The 17,500-nt window shown below is 39.5% G+C and overlaps 2 protein-coding genes across 5 annotated transcripts in view; one reads left to right on the top strand and one right to left on the bottom strand.

Annotated features, from left to right (window-relative positions):
• LOC106874444 (lys-63-specific deubiquitinase BRCC36) overlaps window positions 1–145 on the top strand; it is a 114,470-nt gene extending 114,325 nt beyond the window's left edge. For both annotated transcript variants that reach the window (XM_089342010.1, XM_089342012.1), the window contains one exon: window positions 1–145. This exon is cut by the window's left edge and continues 1,378 nt beyond it. The gene's annotated coding sequence lies outside the window, so the exon portion shown is untranslated.
• A 1,171-nt stretch (window positions 146–1,316) lies between these two features.
• Window positions 1,317–17,500, bottom strand: part of LOC106874443 (uncharacterized) — a 41,839-nt gene continuing 25,655 nt past the window's right edge. For all 3 annotated transcript variants that reach the window (XM_089342005.1, XM_089342007.1, XM_089342006.1), the window contains 5 exons: window positions 14,897–16,571; window positions 14,211–14,280; window positions 9,660–12,823; window positions 6,812–6,960; window positions 1,317–3,099 (listed from right to left, as the gene is read on the bottom strand). In XM_089342005.1, the coding sequence (XP_089198131.1) occupies window positions 6,868–6,960; window positions 9,660–12,823; window positions 14,211–14,280; window positions 14,897–16,571 (5,002 nt within the window). In that variant the 3' untranslated portion in view covers window positions 1,317–3,099; window positions 6,812–6,867. The remainder of the gene's footprint in view (window positions 3,100–6,811; window positions 6,961–9,659; window positions 12,824–14,210; window positions 14,281–14,896; window positions 16,572–17,500) is intronic.

Raw genomic sequence — 17,500 nt, 5'->3', positions numbered from 1 at the left:
ATAGTCAGCTGACACAGTGTGACAAAACAAGATCAATAACCTAACAAACGGAGGAAACAATTGTAAAGACTGATTGATTTATTTTTCATGTTTGTAATTATGAAAAGAAAAAAAAAAGAAAGATAACTAAAACAATTGAACCAAACGTTTTGTTTTTAATATTTTTTTCCCTTTTAATTTACTGCTGTACCAGCAGTGTTTATTTTTCATACTAAAGTTTACTATAGCGTATACCCAAGGTTTTTAACAATCTTTATATTTATTCATTATTATTATTAGTTTGTCTGTTGCTATCAATGATGACCAAGGACATTATGCGGGAGGAAAAGATGGAGTCAGAGTATGTCCAGCTGTGGCCAATCAGTTCAATGCATGAATGGAAGGCTCTGTTGCAGATTGGCTGCTGCTAGTCTGTTGGAACTGAAGGCAAGTAGTTAGCCTTGCATAGTTTCTCTTTTCTTTGTCCCCTTGCAATCCTATTCTGTTTGTTGTAGTGAATTATTTTATTCTTTTACTTGTTTCTGTCATTTGACTGTGGCTGTGCTGGAGTACTGCCTTTAAGGGTTTTTAGTCACACAAATCGACCCCAGGACTTATTTTTTAAGCCTAGTACCTATTCTATCGGTTACTTTTGCCAAACCACTAAGTTACAGGGATCTAAATACACCAACACTGGTTGTTAAGTGGTGATGGTGGGGGGATAAACACACACACACATATATATATATATATCACAAGGTTTTGGCTGGTCCAAGCCTATAGTAGAAGGTAGAAAACACTTCCCTGCGGGTGCCACGCTGTGGTACTGAACCCAGAACCATGCGGCTGGGAAGCAAGCTTCTTGTTTCTTTATTGCCCACAAGGAGCTAAACATAGAGGGGACAAACAAGGACAGCTTGGTGATAAGGGTGTTGGATTCATGATCGTAAGGTTGTGGTTTCGATTCCTGGACTAGGCAGTGCATTGTGTTCTTGAGCAAAACACTTCATGTTGCCCCAGTCCACTCAGCTGTCGAAATGGGTACCAGTAGTGGAGATGTGTGGCTGAGTGGTGAGGGATTCATGACTGTTAGGATTGTGGCTTTGATCCCTGGACTGTATGAGTGATTGTATTCTTAAGCATGTTACTCCAGTCCACTCAGCTATTGGAAGGATAGGCTCCACCAGGCTTTCTTGCTCTAGATACACTGCATTGCTGCAACGCCCCAATGGGTTAAGGGACTTGTTAAATTAGTGCTGAAAAGGTAACACTTTTTGAGAAATCAACAAAAATAGTTACATTAAAAATATGAAGGAAAAAAAGGCACTACAATGATATTTTGGTTAAATTTTTATTTTACATTCAAATTCCATAAAATTTTCCTTTTAATTTCAACAGGCTAAAACCATTTACATCTCTCTCTCTCTCTCTATATATATATAGTATGTATAGCTTGTTTACAATAATATACACAGTATATATAATTTACATATGTTCACAATGTATATAATATTGATAAATACACATGTTTAAGTGTATATAATATATACAGTATATATAATTTATGAAGATTATCATGTCAATAGGGAAATTAAATTTATCACATGACTGCTTTGTGATGATCATTTCACACACGCACGCACACAATATGCCTTGTGGTATTTATGGCCTTTCAAATCCCTTACAGGTTGACTATCTCTTTCATCCCTCCAGGGGTCTACCAACCACACCCTGAGGTTGGAAGAATTTACTGTCTCCTGCCCCCAATCAAAATTCCTAGCCTTGTATCGTACACAAAGCAAATTATTATATACAGCTCAGTGGCAGAGCATCTGCTTTGCATGTGAAAGGCCTCAGGTTCGATCCCTGGCATCTCTGGCCAACAGAATTTCACCGTGTGTTTAAGAAGTTTACTTTGCAACTTCATTAACCTTAAATTCAGTCCCTCTGCACAGGGCCTTGGGCAGTATCACGTATATATATATATATATATATGCGTAGGAGTGGCTGTGTGGTAAGTAGCTTGCTTTCCAACCACATGGTTCCGGGTTCAGTCCCACTGCATGGCACCTTGGGCAAGTGTTTTCTACTATAGCCTAGGGCCGGCCAAAATCTTGTGAGTGGATTTGGTAGACAGAAACTGAAAGAAGCCCATCATATATATATATATGCATGTGTGTGTGTATATGTTTGTGTCTGTGTTTGTCCCCCAACATCGCTTGACAACTGATGCTGGTGTGTTTACGTCCCCATAACTTCGCGGTTCTGCAAAAGAAACCGATAGAATAAGTACTAGGCTTCCAAAGAATAAGTCCTGGGGTCGATTTGCTCGACTAAAGGCGGTGCTCCAGCATGGCCACAGTCAGATAACTGAAACGAGTAAATGTGTATATATATATATACATATATGCATACATACACATTCTTTTGGTTTCCTTCCACCAAATTCACTCAAGGCTTTAGTGAACCTGGGACTATTGCAGATCACACTTGCCCAAGGTGCCACGTACCATGTGGTTGGTAAGCAAGCTACTTACCACACAGCCACTCCTGCGCCTGTCAAATATTCTACTCATTCATTCAAATTTAAATTAATCATACATTATCTTATAACTTCAAGATTTTGATGATGGAATTGTTGACTTTTAGAATGATATTTTGGCCAAATGTGGCTTGTTTATGCCAAAGGGTTAAGATGATGATGTAAAGATCCTATTACTGGTCAGCCCACCCCTCTAACCAAAAAAAAAAAAAACCTGTACAGAAGGCTACAAATATTAAGGAAAAGTAGTATGGTCAAATTAGAGCAACCTATATACCATTCTTGCTGCTTATTTTATCAGCCATTCCTCACACACACACGCCAAGGGTTAAAAGGAAATTAGTCTCAGGCAAGATTCGAACAAAGCAATTAGTCTGTGATTAATCATTTTGCCAGTGATGATGTGAAATAAATGAAATTTTGTACAGAATGAAATAAATAACGACTCAAAACTACAACTTTATGGTACAATGAAAGCTTTGGTAAGGTCACTTTTGTTAATTTTGGTTTTCCATAGCAACCAGATGTTTGTTTGTTGGTCCTCACTGTTTTCCTCAGGTGTTAATTCAGATTGCTACCTGCATAAAATATGAAGAAAATAAAACAATTTCAGTGAAAAGATTTTTTTTTTTTTTTTACTTGATTCACTCAGACTATGGCCATGCTGGGGCACCACCTTGAGGAATTTTAATTGACCCCAGTACTTTTAAGTCTGGTATTTATTCTATCGGTCTCCTTTGCTGAACCACAAAGTTATGGGGGATATAAACACACAAACACTGGCTGTCTGGTTGCCTAATGACCTGCACAAATTGACACTATCTGAACAGGTGCACTGTGTGCCACACATCAGGTGTTGGAGTGATCACAGAGCGGTGTGAGATGAAGTATTTTACTCAAGAACATAATGCACCATAATGATCACTAGATCGTGAGGTCAACACCCTAACCACAAGGCCATGCCCCCTCAATCTCTCATATATATATATATATATATAACTCTTTTACTCGTTTCAGTCATTTGATGGCGGCCATGATTTAGTCGAGCAAATCAACCCCAGGACTTATTCTTTGGAAGCCTAGTACTTATTCTATCGGTCTCTTTTTGCTGAACCGCTAAGTTACGGGGACGTAAACACACCAGCATCGGTTGTCAAGTGATGGTGAAGGGACAAACACACATATATATATATACATATATATATACATACATATATATATATACGACAGGCTTCTTTCAGTTTCCGTCTACCAAATCCATTCACAAGGCTTTGGTCAGCCCGAGGCTATAGTAGAAGACACTTTCCCAAGGTGCCATGCAGTGGAACTGAACCCGGAACCATGTGGTTGGTAAGCAAGCTACTTACCACGACGGATATTTGCCCTCATCTTGTTAGATTCTCTTTCTATCATCATATCTGGTTATTTTCCTAAGTAATGAAGATAACTTCTCTGATTTCGTTATTTAGTTGATGTTTTTTTCCAACAGTTGTAATGGATCCTCTCACAGACGAGGGCATGTCCCGCCCTTTCTGCTACTTTTCGAGCTTTATATGAATCCACTGGTGTCAATATATTCAAGCCAGGTGGTATTAGCTTTGAGTCTCTACATCTACACAAGAAAGTTAGATGGTTTTTGATGGAGTTTCTCTATATGTCTCCATTGAAGTCTAATGTTGATTCCATACTGATTAGATAATACAGTTCTATATATACAGTTGACGGATATTTATCCTCATCTTGTTTGTTGGTAACACATTTCGGCTGGAGGGTATATCAGCCGGAACGTTGTGTTAACAACAAACAAGATGAGGACACATATCCATCAAATGTAAATGTGCATAATCCCTCATCTCTTAAATATAAAACTATATATATATACATGCATAGCTTAGTGGTTAGGGTGTTGCAGTCACGATTGCGAGACCATGAGTTCGATTCCCAGGCCGGGCATTGCACTTCATTTCACGTTGCTCTGTGATCATTTCGATATGACATGTGGCACCCAGTTGCACCTGTACAGGTAATGTCAGTTTGATGGTGGGAGTGAGGTTATGTATACACAAACATTTGATTACTATAAACAAATCATCTGTGTGGTTGTTCGGTAAGAAATTGTCGAACTCTCATACGTCATCTAATGACAGGAAAGTCCATTATTACTTACACACACGATGGGCTTCTTGCAGTTTCCATCTACCAAATCCACTCACAAGGCTTTGGTCAGCCCTGGGCTATAGAAGAAGACACTTGCCCAAGGTACCACACGGTGGGACTGAATCCAGAACCATGTGGTTGCGAAGCAGGCTTCTTACCGTACAGCCATGCTTACTTTCAACAAGATTCAACATATACAGTGGGGGGAAATAAATATTCGTACATGTCAAAATTCTTTATTTATTTAATTTCTAATGAACATAAATGGGATATACCAATACTATATTTGCATACACATGCATAAACTAAGAATATGCAAAAGAAACTAATAAATTATAGTAACTAATGAATTTATATACAATTATAAATATTTAGGGGTGAAAAAAGTATTCGTACAGAATAAATTTATGAGTTTCTATGCCACAAAATACTGTTAAAATATATTTTTTTTACTAGAACTTTCTCGTTTGTTCCAATAATCTTATCAGTGGTCATTTTTAAGTGTCAAAACGCTAGCTTCATCATTCAGCACTAAGACAACATAAAGTAGTGTTGTAATAATGGCGAAAAGTAAAGAACTCACAAATTCAGTGAAAAAACTTAATTATTGAACAGTGGAAAGCAGGTAAAAGTTACAGGAAAATATCAGAGACCCTTTGTATTCCATTTTCTACCATATCTTCATTTATTCAAAGACTATTGCTCTCAGCTATGGTCACCAACCAGTGTCAAATAAATCTCAGAACTTGAGGCAATCCAACGAAGCTACACGAAGAAGATAGCCTCTATGCAGCATATAAGCTATTGAGAAAGACTCAAGAGATTAAGACTCTATTCTTTAGAGCGTAGATGAGAAAGATATGCCATAATATACATCTGGAAGATCCTCGAAGGAATTGTCCCAAACTTTAGCATCGAAAGTTACGCAAATAAAAGAACTGGACGCCATTGCATAGTGCCAAGGACTCCAAATTTGCCATCAAGATGTAGGGCAAGATACTGCAATAGCCTGGGCTTCAGAGGTCCACAGCTCTTCAATATCCTCCCGAAGGACCTGAGAGACCTGCATGCGGTGGATGTAGGTGTCTTCAAAATGAGGCTGGACCTCTTCCTGTCAGGTGTCCCAGATGAGCCAACTTCACGGCAGGAGGTGCAGATGAGAGCAGCTGCATCAAACTCTCTCATGCACCAAATGTCAATTCGTGAAGTAAAATTGTGTAGCAACACCAAATGGCGGTGCCCTAGCATGGCCACAGCACTTGAGCTGAAACTAGATAAAATGAAAATATATGTACATACATATGTGTATATATATATATATATGTACACATATGTGTGTGTGTATATATATATGTGTGTATATATATATATATACACACATACATATATATATATATATGATCATCATCATCGTCGTTTAACGTCCGCTTCAACCATAGAAACCATGCCAAAACAGACATGGAGCCCAGGCAGCTCTTCAGCTGCCATCAAACTGTCCAACCCATAACAGCATGGAAAACAGATGTTAAGTGATGATGACAATGATAGATACACAACCATGGAACTATGGTTATTTGATTAAGAAGTTTGCTTACCAATCACATGGTCTCAGTTTCAGTAACACTGTGTGGCATCTTAGCCAAGTGCCTTCTATTATAGCCCAGGGCCGATCAAAGCCCCGTGAGTGAAATTACCAGACTGACACAGAGAAACACCCATCGTATATGTGTGTGAGAGATTTTTATATTACCTTCATCTACCAATTGTAAATAAAAGAATTGTTCAGGGGTATTTGTTTCCAGTTCTTTATGTAAAACATGTTTGGGATGTCCATTGTTTGATAGACTGGAAGTTTATTACCCGACTTAGAAACAAGGTGGGGTTGGAAACTAGAAGGGCATCTAATGATTGGAAACTTTGTCGCACCATACACTTATCTGACCTATGCAAGTACAAAAAACTAGATGTTAAAAAGAACAGGACTTTCCTCCTGGGTGAGTATTGGTATATCCCATCTATGTTCATTAGAAATTAAATAAATAAAGAATTTTGACATGTACGAATATTTATTTCTCCCCACGGTACATTTGACAAACAGAAGATAAACATATAAACAATATTTGTTCAACTTACCAATTGATCCTCTAAATTATTGAGTATCTGACATCCAAATTGGTGGATTTGTCTGTTTAGCTGCTTCCATAATCTAAGTTGGAAAGTGTTTCACTGGAAACCAAGCTTAGGTCGGGTTCTTCTAAAATTCCAACAGAGGATTGTTGCATCTGAAGAAAAGCAGAAAATTAAATTAAAACAACTGCAATGATGGCAAAACAAAAAAATAAGATAATTGGTCAGGCTATAAACCTTGGTTCCACTTATATTCATCTCCTGGTAACTGGAGGGTAAGCTCTAACACACTGGTTCTCAGCTGGGATCCACATAACCCTTGGACGTCGTCATCATTTAACGGCATGGTGCGGATGGTTTGACAGGAGCTGGCCAGCTGAAGGGCTGTTCAGGCTCCAGGTCTGTTTTGGTATGGTTTCTACAGCTGGATGGATGCCCTTCCTAGTGCCAACCAACCAGAGTGTACTGGGTGCTTTTATGCAGTAACAACATGGATGTCTTTTATGTGGTACCAGCACTCACGAGCCAGCAAAATTAGGGATGCTCAGCTGGTAAGGGATGCAGGGGAGCCTGTGTGCAAGGGCAACCATACTTTTACTTAGCTTGATGTATTTTTTCAAGCACAACAGACCACCAGGAGTCTTGCCCCTCTTTGAGTCCTAATGTCTGAAAATCCTTTCTCACCACCACTTCGTCCCATGATTCCTGGGTCTACCCCGTCCACATGCTCCCTCTACAAGTAGAGATCAGCAGCTCTTGATGCAACTGTCTTCAGTCCATATAAGGCTTAATTGATAAAAATCATGTGGAGGCACACACTGTGCAGCACCTTAGAGATGATGTAGATCATAATCATCATTTAATGTCTGTTTTCGATGCTGGCATGGGTTGGACGGTTTGACTGAAAACTTGTGAGCTGCACCAGGTTCCAATCTGATTCGGCATGGTTTCTATGGCTGGATACCCTTCCAAGAGTGTAGCGGGTGCATTTTACATGGCATGGGTGCCAGTTATGAATTTATGTTCTAGTGGTTGGCGTTAGGAAGGGCATCCAGCTGTAGAAACTCTGCCAAATTAGATTGGAGCCTGGTGTTGCCATCCGGTTTCACCAGTCCTCAGTCAAATCGTCCAACCCATGCTAGCATGGAAAGCGGACGTTAAACGACGATGATGATACGAGCTTAATAATGACAAAAATCATTTTACTAAATTCGTCATTATTTTATAAACTTTACTGACACGAAAGCTGTGTATTTCAACAGAAATATGGTAAAAAAATTTTTTTTTTTTTAAATGTGTGCAGTTGGAGGTGGGGGTAAAGTGATCGAAATTAAAACTTACCATCAAAATTTCATGTTAATTGATTCCAGACACCAGATTAGTAATGACAAAGTTATTGTAGCTAAATTCCTTATTATTTTCAAACTTAATTGAAACAAAGGTTTTATATTTCAACAGGAATATGGTAACAAAAGAGTTAAAGTGATCTAAATTAAAACCTTCCATCAAAAGTACATGTTAATTTATGTTCTTTAAAACATCTTAATGATGACGAAGTTATTGTGACTAAAATCTTAATTTCAATTAATTGTGAAAATAATGAAGACAGTATATTTCAACAGAAATACAGTAAAAGGATTTATATATATACTAGCAGAAATACCCGGCTTTGCCCGGGTTAAAGAGAATAATGAAATCTAAAAACGCTGTCTAGACTACGCAACCCTCAACTGTTAGTAGCTACGATACCATATTTCTACATTAATAACTCTCCAATCCATGCCAGCATGGAACATAGACATTAAGTGGAATGCCAGTCTCTCATCTAGGAGGGCCTTGAAATCAATGTTACCAACTGGGGACTATGTGTGTCGCAGTGATAATAAAAAGACCGAAAGGAAGTCTGCAACGAAATAATTTTACTCAACACTTTGCAAGTGAATCAGTGGAGGCAAAGATGCGTCTCATTTACTTGACAATTTATGCACCACATTGCAGAAATCACAATGTAAGTATATCTGAAAGGGTAGTCTTACACTGTTGTACCTTTGAATTACAAATAATGCTCATCTGTTATGTTCGGGTTAAAATTTCATCAACATCAAAAATATATGAATTTTGATGGGAGTTATGGCCGTTATACATAGAATATAATTTCCAAATTTCATAAAGATCCGTTTAGTACTTTTGACGTAGTTTTGGATAAGAAAACAAATGACTAATGTGTGTGTTTGTGTGCATGTGTTTGTGTGTGATGAGTGTATATATGTATAGATATCTGTATGCATATATATGTATATATGTGTACATATTACATGTACATCTACACATATGTATACATATACATGTATGCATATAGATCTATATCTATATATATATATCTATGCATATATGTGTACATATACATGTATATGTATACATATACATATCTTTCTCTCTCTCTGAAAGTATCTGTCATTACAGTATCGAAATGTGATTGTTTCAGTTAGTGGAATAACGTGTACATATACATCTATATGTATACATATACATCTCTCTCTCTCTCTCTCTGAAAGTATCTGTCATTACAGTATCGAAATGCGATTGTTTCAGTTAGTGGAATAGTTTCATTTTTAAAGTGAAAGTATTTGACATGAGTGTTTTTGTTTCACTTTTGACACGTAATACTAAGTAAGGCATGTGTAAAATTTGAATGAAATTGGTTGCGTAGTTCTCGAGTTTTAGGGATTCACACAGACAGACAGACAGACACACATTCTCATTTTTATATATATAGATATATATATATATATTTTCAAATGAAGATGTTTTAAACTTATGGAAAATTAAAATTGAAGAAGAAATATATATTTACCTGATCAAATATGGAATCAAATCTTTTCAAGGAAACTTCATGCCTCTGAATAATTTCTGCAACATCATTGGGATCTAGTTGTTCAATAGGGACAATTTCATCGACACCTTGCAGTTCAGTAACAGTTGGTGCAACGGGACCCTGTTGGTCACCAGCAGTTGTTATGCTGGTCCCTTGCTGTTCAAGAGCTGTTGGTGCATTCACTCCTTCTGTAGTGAGCCTCTGCTGTTCAAAAGCTGTTGCTCTATTGGGGCCCTGTTGTTCAAAAGCTGTGGCTAAATTGGGACCCTGCTGTTCAAAAGCCATTGCTATATTGGGGCCCTGCTGTTCAAAAGCTGTTGCTATATTGGGCCCCTGTTGTTCAAAAGCTGTTGTTCTATTGGGCCCCTGCTGTTCAAAAGCTGTTGCTCGATTGGGCCCCTGTTGTTCTAAAGCTGTTGGCTCCTTACACACATTTTGACTAGCCTGGGAGTCTGAGGCATTTTGCTTTTTCTCGTTTTCTTTGAAGCGCTTCATAAACGTTCTCGCCTGATCTAACAGGACTCGATAGTCTTGTTTGATGTTGCTGGGAAGAGATAAATCACTCAGACCACTAAGAGTACTGGAACTGGTCAAAATGGTGACCGCTTGTCCTGATGATGAGTTATTTTCACCCGAGAGGGACAAGCTATTCCCATTAGACTGTTGTGTCGTGGCTGTCATCGTTGTCAATGTTGACATTGGTTGTGGTGAAGACGAAGAATTGACAACGTTGAGAGTTACGGGGTCAGGCAAGGTTTGACGGTAAGGGTTCTCCATTTTGCAGGTTGACTGTAAGGTTACCTGTTGGAACTGTAATGGAGGAGAGGAATATCGGTCTGGTGTGTCATCAGTACTTTCGCTGTGGATAGAACTGAGAATTGGAGATATACTGAGGGGAAGGCTTTCATGTTTGAAAAGTGGTGAGCCGTTTGATGTTGCCATAGAAACGTCCTCCTGTAACAGAGAGAACCAGGCTCCATCGTTAGCATCATCTGCCTTGGGCCCATCTCCCCACAATGCCTTTTCCTCCTGCGTGATAACATCAGCACCATTTGATAAAGGGTTGAAGAAAATTTTGGCTTCACACATTGCAGGTCCTTTAGAAGGGTTTGGTACAATGCAATTAGAATTGGTAGAAAGATCTTCTTGGGAAGAAGAGGAGGAAGGAGAGGAAGAATAAGAATACTGAGTCAGAGACGAGGCTGATGAGGATGAGTGACAGTCAGCAGATTTAGTGTTTTGGGGTGGAATCATAGCATTGGATGCGGCTTTGGGTGGAGGAATCTCTGACCAAATTTGTGCTGAGTTTGCAAACGATGTAGATTTCATTGCAGCAGTTTTGTCTGTTTTCTCTATTGTTGCTGTTGTTGTCGATGATGACGATGACGGCGAAGATGCAGAGTGAGCTAAAGGCATTTTCTTGGATGAAACTTTCCTCATCACAACAGTACATTGAGATCGACTTGTCGAGTCTGAGACACTGGACTCTTCCAAACCTTGGTCTTTGATGGCACCATTCAGCAAAAGGTGCGATGCACCGGGCGACTTCTGGGAGACGACTTGATTGGACGGTGGTGGTGGTGAGGAGGAAGAGAGAGACTGCGACTGATTGCAAAGATTAGAATAAAGCATGGAATCACTTGGAACTGAGATAGACGTCGGCTGTTGTTGTTGATCTTTAGAATTTTGTAGGTTGATTTCTTTGACAACTTCAACAGAATTAAGGAATGATTTGTCTGAAAGACACAAATTTTGGTCTGGTGCTAATAGTCGGTGGTTATCTGTGTCTATTTCATCAAGGCTGGATGATGAACTGTAGGAATATTGGGAAATTGTGGGAGACAATAATTCTGGTGGTTCTGGGACACATATCTGATTGGTTCTTGTCATGTTGCTTTGGTCACTACAGCTATGTAATGTGGTGTGAGAAAAGGGCAGAGAGTCCAGTGTGGACGTGTTTGTTTGAGGTGGACAGTAATGAGGGGTTGGCGAGTTTTGATAAGCTGGTTCCTGAGGAGAGAGAGCTTGAGCAGTTCTGATTTTTTCAAGAGAAGGGAAAGTGTTTTGCGAAGAGGAGTCGTCATACTGAGCTGCTGTCTTTGGAGACAAGTCTTCATTAGCGCTAAGAGAAGAAGAGTCAGGCAGTTTGCTTACGCGAGTCAAACTGGAGATGGGTGAAGAAGCACGGAAAGGGTTACTGATAAACAAGCGGTCTTTGAATTTAGAAAGGAGAGGAGCAATAATTTCTCCAAGATCAAAAGAATTTTCTGGAACAGAAACACTTGGAGTGGAAGTTTCAAGAACAGGAATAGAATCAATGTTTGATACGGAATCTTGACTAGTTATGTTATTAACAATGGCAGAATCAAAAGTGGTACTGTTACCGTTTGTTGCAGCACTGCTGACATTTTTATCAGAGAAATGAAAGAGAGTAAACTTGGATATTTCTGATTGGTCCACACTGTTCCTATCAGCTTCAGGAATTGTTGCATTGTCTGTTGTAGAAACTGTAGCATTGGCAACAGAAAGCACCGAGTTATATGATGGTTTGTCAGTAACAGAAGCTGCGCCATCTTCTGCAAAGTTTTGCATGGCATCAGGTTTAGTCGTCACAGTTCTTAAGGAATTGATTGAAATTGCCTGATTCTTTAGTGCTAAAAGACGTAGCTGGGCCAAAAACGCCGACAAGTCTCTGTGGTTGTCCATAAGTTCTGTGGACAAGGAACCACCTTCAGATAGAATTTCTGATAAAGAACTTTCAGAAGCAGCAGCTGTCAGATGTGATGAAGGTAATACTGTTGAAGACTCAGGTGGTAAAACCGACGGCAATTTTATTTCATCAGAACTGGTCTCTGATGATTTGGGATCACACTGTAGAGGACCAAAATTTATTTCAGAGTTTGCAGTTTTCATTGACGTTGGGCTCAACTCCATGCTGTTTCCATGATTCATGCCACACACATCTTCAGAACTCCCATGAGATCTTGACCGTTCAAGAATTTCTCTCCAGATTTTATCTGCTGAGTGGTTTCCATTTCTACCTGAATCTTCTTCTGCTGTCCCTGATACTGAAACACAGGTATTTTTCCATAAAGTAAAAGATCTGGGACTCAAAGGGTCACTTCTTGAAGAAACATTTGGATCTAAAATAAAACATTCAAATATTTTTTAAAACATGTGTTTTTATTTATTTCTAGCTTCATTTACTTGTTTCAGGCATTAGGTTGTGGCCATGCTGGGGCACCACTTTGAAGAACTTTTAATTGGATGAATTGAACCCAGGATTTATTTTTGTTTTAAAAGCCTAGTATTTATTCTATCGGTCTCTTTTGCTAAACAGCTTGGTTATGAGGTACATAAACACACCAACATCAGCTGTCAGGTGGTGGTAAGAAACAAACACAGACATAAAGCGACACACAGTGGGACTGAACCCAGAACCACGTGGTTGGGAAACAAGCTTCTTACAACACTGCCACCTATATATATATATATATATATATATATATACACACACACACACACACACACACAAACAGACTTCTTACCAAATCCACTCACAAGGCTTTGGTCAGCCCAAGGCTATAGTAGAAGACACTTGCCCAATGTGCCACACAGTGGGACTGAACCTGGAATCATGTGATTGGGAAGCAACAAAGAAACATTAACAACAGCAATAATCCTTTCTTTTGTAAGCACAAGGCCTGAAATTTTGGGGGCGAGGGGCCTAGTTGACCCCAGTGCTTATTGGCCCCACTGTTCCACGGGTACTTATTTTATCGACTCCAAAAAGATGAAAGAAAGGCAAAGTTGACTTCAGTGCAATTTGAACTTGGGACACAAAGCCAGAAGAGATGCTGTCTGCCTCTACATTCTGAGTTCAAATTCTACCAAGGTCAGCTTTGCCTTTCATCCTTTCAGGGTTGATGGAATAGATAATACCAGTTGAGCACTGGGGTCGATGTAATCAACTTACCCACCTCCTTGAAATTGCAGGCCTTGTGCCAAAATTTGAAATCATTACCATTATTATTATTATTATTATGATACCAGGCAAAATGCTTAGTGGCCTTTTGTCCGTCTGCCACTACATTCTGAGTTCAAATTCCACCAAGGTTGACTTTGCATTTCAACTCTTTCGGGGTTAACGAATTACGTATCATTGAAACACTGGGGGTTGATGTAATTGACTAATCCCCACCCCACCCCAAATTTCAGGCCCTGTGCCTTTAGTAGGGAAGATTATTATTATTATTGGTAGTACCATCATTAAGGGGGCAAGCTGGCAGAATTGCTAGTATGCTGGGAAAAATGCTTAGCAGCATCTCATCCATCTTTACAATCTGAAATCAAATTCCGCTGAGGTTGATTTTGTTTTCCATCCTTAGGGGAATTGATAAAATAGCATCAGTTGAATATTGGGGGTCAATGTAATCAACCTCTCCCTCTCCTCAAAAACTGTTGTACCTGTGCCAAAATTTGAAACCATCATTATTATCTTTATCATTATTTTTAATTATTACAACTCACCTGGGAAACCAGTTGACGAGAGACATGGCGCTTGATCCATGGAAACTGAGGTCTGAGATGGATTGAAATCCTAGAGAAAAAAAATAAAGACATCATTATTTAACGTCTGTTGTCCATGATGCCATGGGTTGAATGGTTTGACCAGGGATGGTAAGCTGGAAGACTGCACCAGACCCCAGCCTAACTTGGTATGGTTTTCTATGGCCAGATGACCTTCCTAATGTCAACCACCCTGAGGGTGTAACGAGTACCTTTATGTGCAATTTGTGTGACACCGGTATCTGCCACGACTGCAATTTTTTTTATGTGGCCTCTTGGGATTAGGGTCTCAATTCTGCTGTGGTGGGCAGGTCACCACCTAGATGTTTCACACAGCCATGTATAGGTGCAGACACACACACATATATGATGGTCTTCTTTCAGTTTCTGTCTATCAAATCTACTACAGCCTCAGGCTTTGGTCAGTAGAAGACAATTGCCCAAGGTACCACACAGTCAAATTGAACCTGGAACCATGTGGTTGAGAAGCAAAGTTCATACCACAAAGACAAACCTGCACCTATTACCCAAAGATATCCCTAAAAATCTCAGATGTGATGATCATGACTTATTACCTCTGACCATTAATCATTAATCAGTTTCATCAAATTGAATTGGGATTAAAACAACAAAATTATTGAACTTACTTGTCTGCTGTGCTGAGGAGTGTCGCCACTGTTGGAATGGTCAAGTTGGATGCCTGATTTCTTGTGATCTCTGTCAACAGTAATTGGTGAGAGAGAAGAGTAATGACGGTGATTATCGGATCGACAGGAGGTCATTAATATACTTTCTGCCTCTTCAATAGCACTGAGTTCATGAGGAAAATGACCATTAATAAACGCTGACCGCTGTATAGGTGGACGCCGCAAATCCATTATCCCTTCAAGCGTCCTCTGTGATGCCAAAGCTGCAGGAACATTTTGGAAACTGGGTGAATTTGTGGTTGCCAGGCTCCCTATTTCTTCTTTAAGTTTCAGAGCAGCTTTGACTTGTCTGTCAAATTGCTCGTTGCTGGCTGACAACTGTTGATTGAGCAACTTGGTTTGCTTCTCAATGTTGCTTAGCTGTTTCTGTAAACTATACTGGTTGCTCTGAATTCTATCGTTACTGTTGGAAGCGTTTTTGATTAAATCATGGCTCCTGATATGCTCAGAGCTGTATCCAGTATCTGTGTGTCCATTTATTCCAGATGACAAAAGTTCTGTCAAAAACGACGAACTTTCATCGTCGGTGTATTGCGACAGTTTTTGACTGTCCTCAGAATGCAAGCTTTCCGCATCTTTCTCAGGCAACATGTTTAATAAATCAACATCATAAAATGGCACATTGGATTTCTCTGGCACCAGACTTAACAAACCAGACTGGCGTTGTTGGTATTGCTGCCTTGGCTTTTGACTTTCAATAAACTCCAAGCCATCAGTTCCAGACGGCAAAAGAATGTCTTCTAACTGCAAGGTATTTTCAGGCTCCATGTTGTCAAAAGAAGTGGAAGAAGGCAGCAAGGAATCTGGTAAAGAATTTAGCCATTCTAATTGCTGCTGGTGTTCCTGGAATTTGGTTTCAGTCTTTCCAGTTGTCATAGCAGAAGTTGGTTTCAAACCTTTCAGTGTCTTAAAAGACTGGAACAGTTGCTCCAGTTTCGAAGTCGGTGTTGGTTCTTGGGCTTCGTGACTTGTAGTAGAAGACAGAGAAATATTTGGTCTGATTCTGCTGTAATCTGTACCAACATCAACACCAACTAATTCTTCATTCTGATCAAATGGAAGACGTAAAGTCGGGGAAGGTGGGGACAGAAGCAACGGTCCATCACCTGTATCTTGCATTTCAGAGACAGGAGTTGCTGCTACTGCATTCTGGGAAGGAATTTTAGTTTCTAAGCTGGATAATGGGGATTTTAATTTTTCTTCATGCTTTTGAAGAAGATGTTTTTGATATTCTCTGACTTTGGAAATATTGTCAGGTAAATTTGCAAATGTCAATGGAAAATGCTTGCTTAATGTAGTCGAACTTAACTGAGGCAAGAATTCTAAGCTATCGGAATCCTTTTGGTGTAATTCCATAGAATCTTTGATGTGTGCCATACTCGACTGAATGAGAGCTCTGCCGTGTTCCAGTAGTTCTTGGATATTAGCCGTTTGGTCTTTTGGGAATGTTTGTTTTTTGGCAGGTGAGTCTGTTTGGTCAGTGGAATCTCTGACAGATTCCTTGGTTTCAAGTGATGCAACCTGTTGAGGGCTAAACTTGTAACCACTCAACTGATCGACACGTTTATCTTTATCAAAATTATGGAGTTTTTCCTCTAATTTCCTTCTCTGTTCCCTGATAAAAACAAAAATGAAATAAAAAATAGAATTATAAACAAATTTTAAAAAAAATTAAAGGTAATGAAAAATATAGAGGCAGACATAGCTGTGCGGTAAGACATTTGCATCCCAACCATATGGTTCTGGGTTCAGTCCTTCTGCATGGCACCTTGGGCAAATGTCTTCTACTATAGCCTTGGGCCAACCAAAGCTTTGTGAGTGGATTTGGTAGACGGAAACAGAAAGAAGCCTGTCGTGTGTATGTATATATATGTGTGTGCTTGTCCCCCAGCATCATTTGACAACTGGTGTTGGTGTGTTTACATCCCTGTAACTTAGCAGTTTGGCAAAAGGGACCGACAGAATAAGTATCAGCCTTATAAAGAAAAGTACTAGGGGGTTGATTCACTTGGCTAAAAATTCCTAAAAGTGATGCCCCAGCATGGCCGCAGTTTAATGACAGTAACAAGTAAAAAACAAAAGGTAACAAATAAAATGTAGGTGCAGGTGTGGCTGAGTGGTTAAGAAGCTTGCTTGCCAACCATGTGGTCTTGGGTTCAGTCCCACTGCACAGAACCTTGGACATCTATCCTCTACTGTAGCCCCAGGCTGACCAAAGCTTTGTAAGTGAATTTAGAAGACAGAAACTGAATGAGGCCCATTGTGTATATATATATATATGTGTGTGTGTGTGTGTGTGTATACTTTGTCTTGACATCTCATAACAACTGTAAACGGGCGTCACCACCATACAAGTGGTGTTGTTTGTTTCCAGACTTTCATGCAAAAACATGTCTGGCGTGACAAGTCTTCTCAAGCACAGCATATCGCCAAAGGTCTCGGTCACTAGTTATTGCCTCCAAGAGGCCCAGCGTTTGAAGATCATGCTTCACCACATTGTCTCATGTCTTCCTGGGTCTACTTCATCCACAGGTCCTCATCTAT

Source organism: Octopus bimaculoides, chromosome 25, assembly GCF_046866305.1.
Source record: "Octopus bimaculoides isolate indiv1 chromosome 25, ASM4686630v1, whole genome shotgun sequence".
Lineage (NCBI taxonomy): Eukaryota > Metazoa > Mollusca > Cephalopoda > Octopoda > Octopodidae > Octopus > Octopus bimaculoides.
This window is presented reverse-complemented; position numbering and strand designations above follow the sequence as displayed.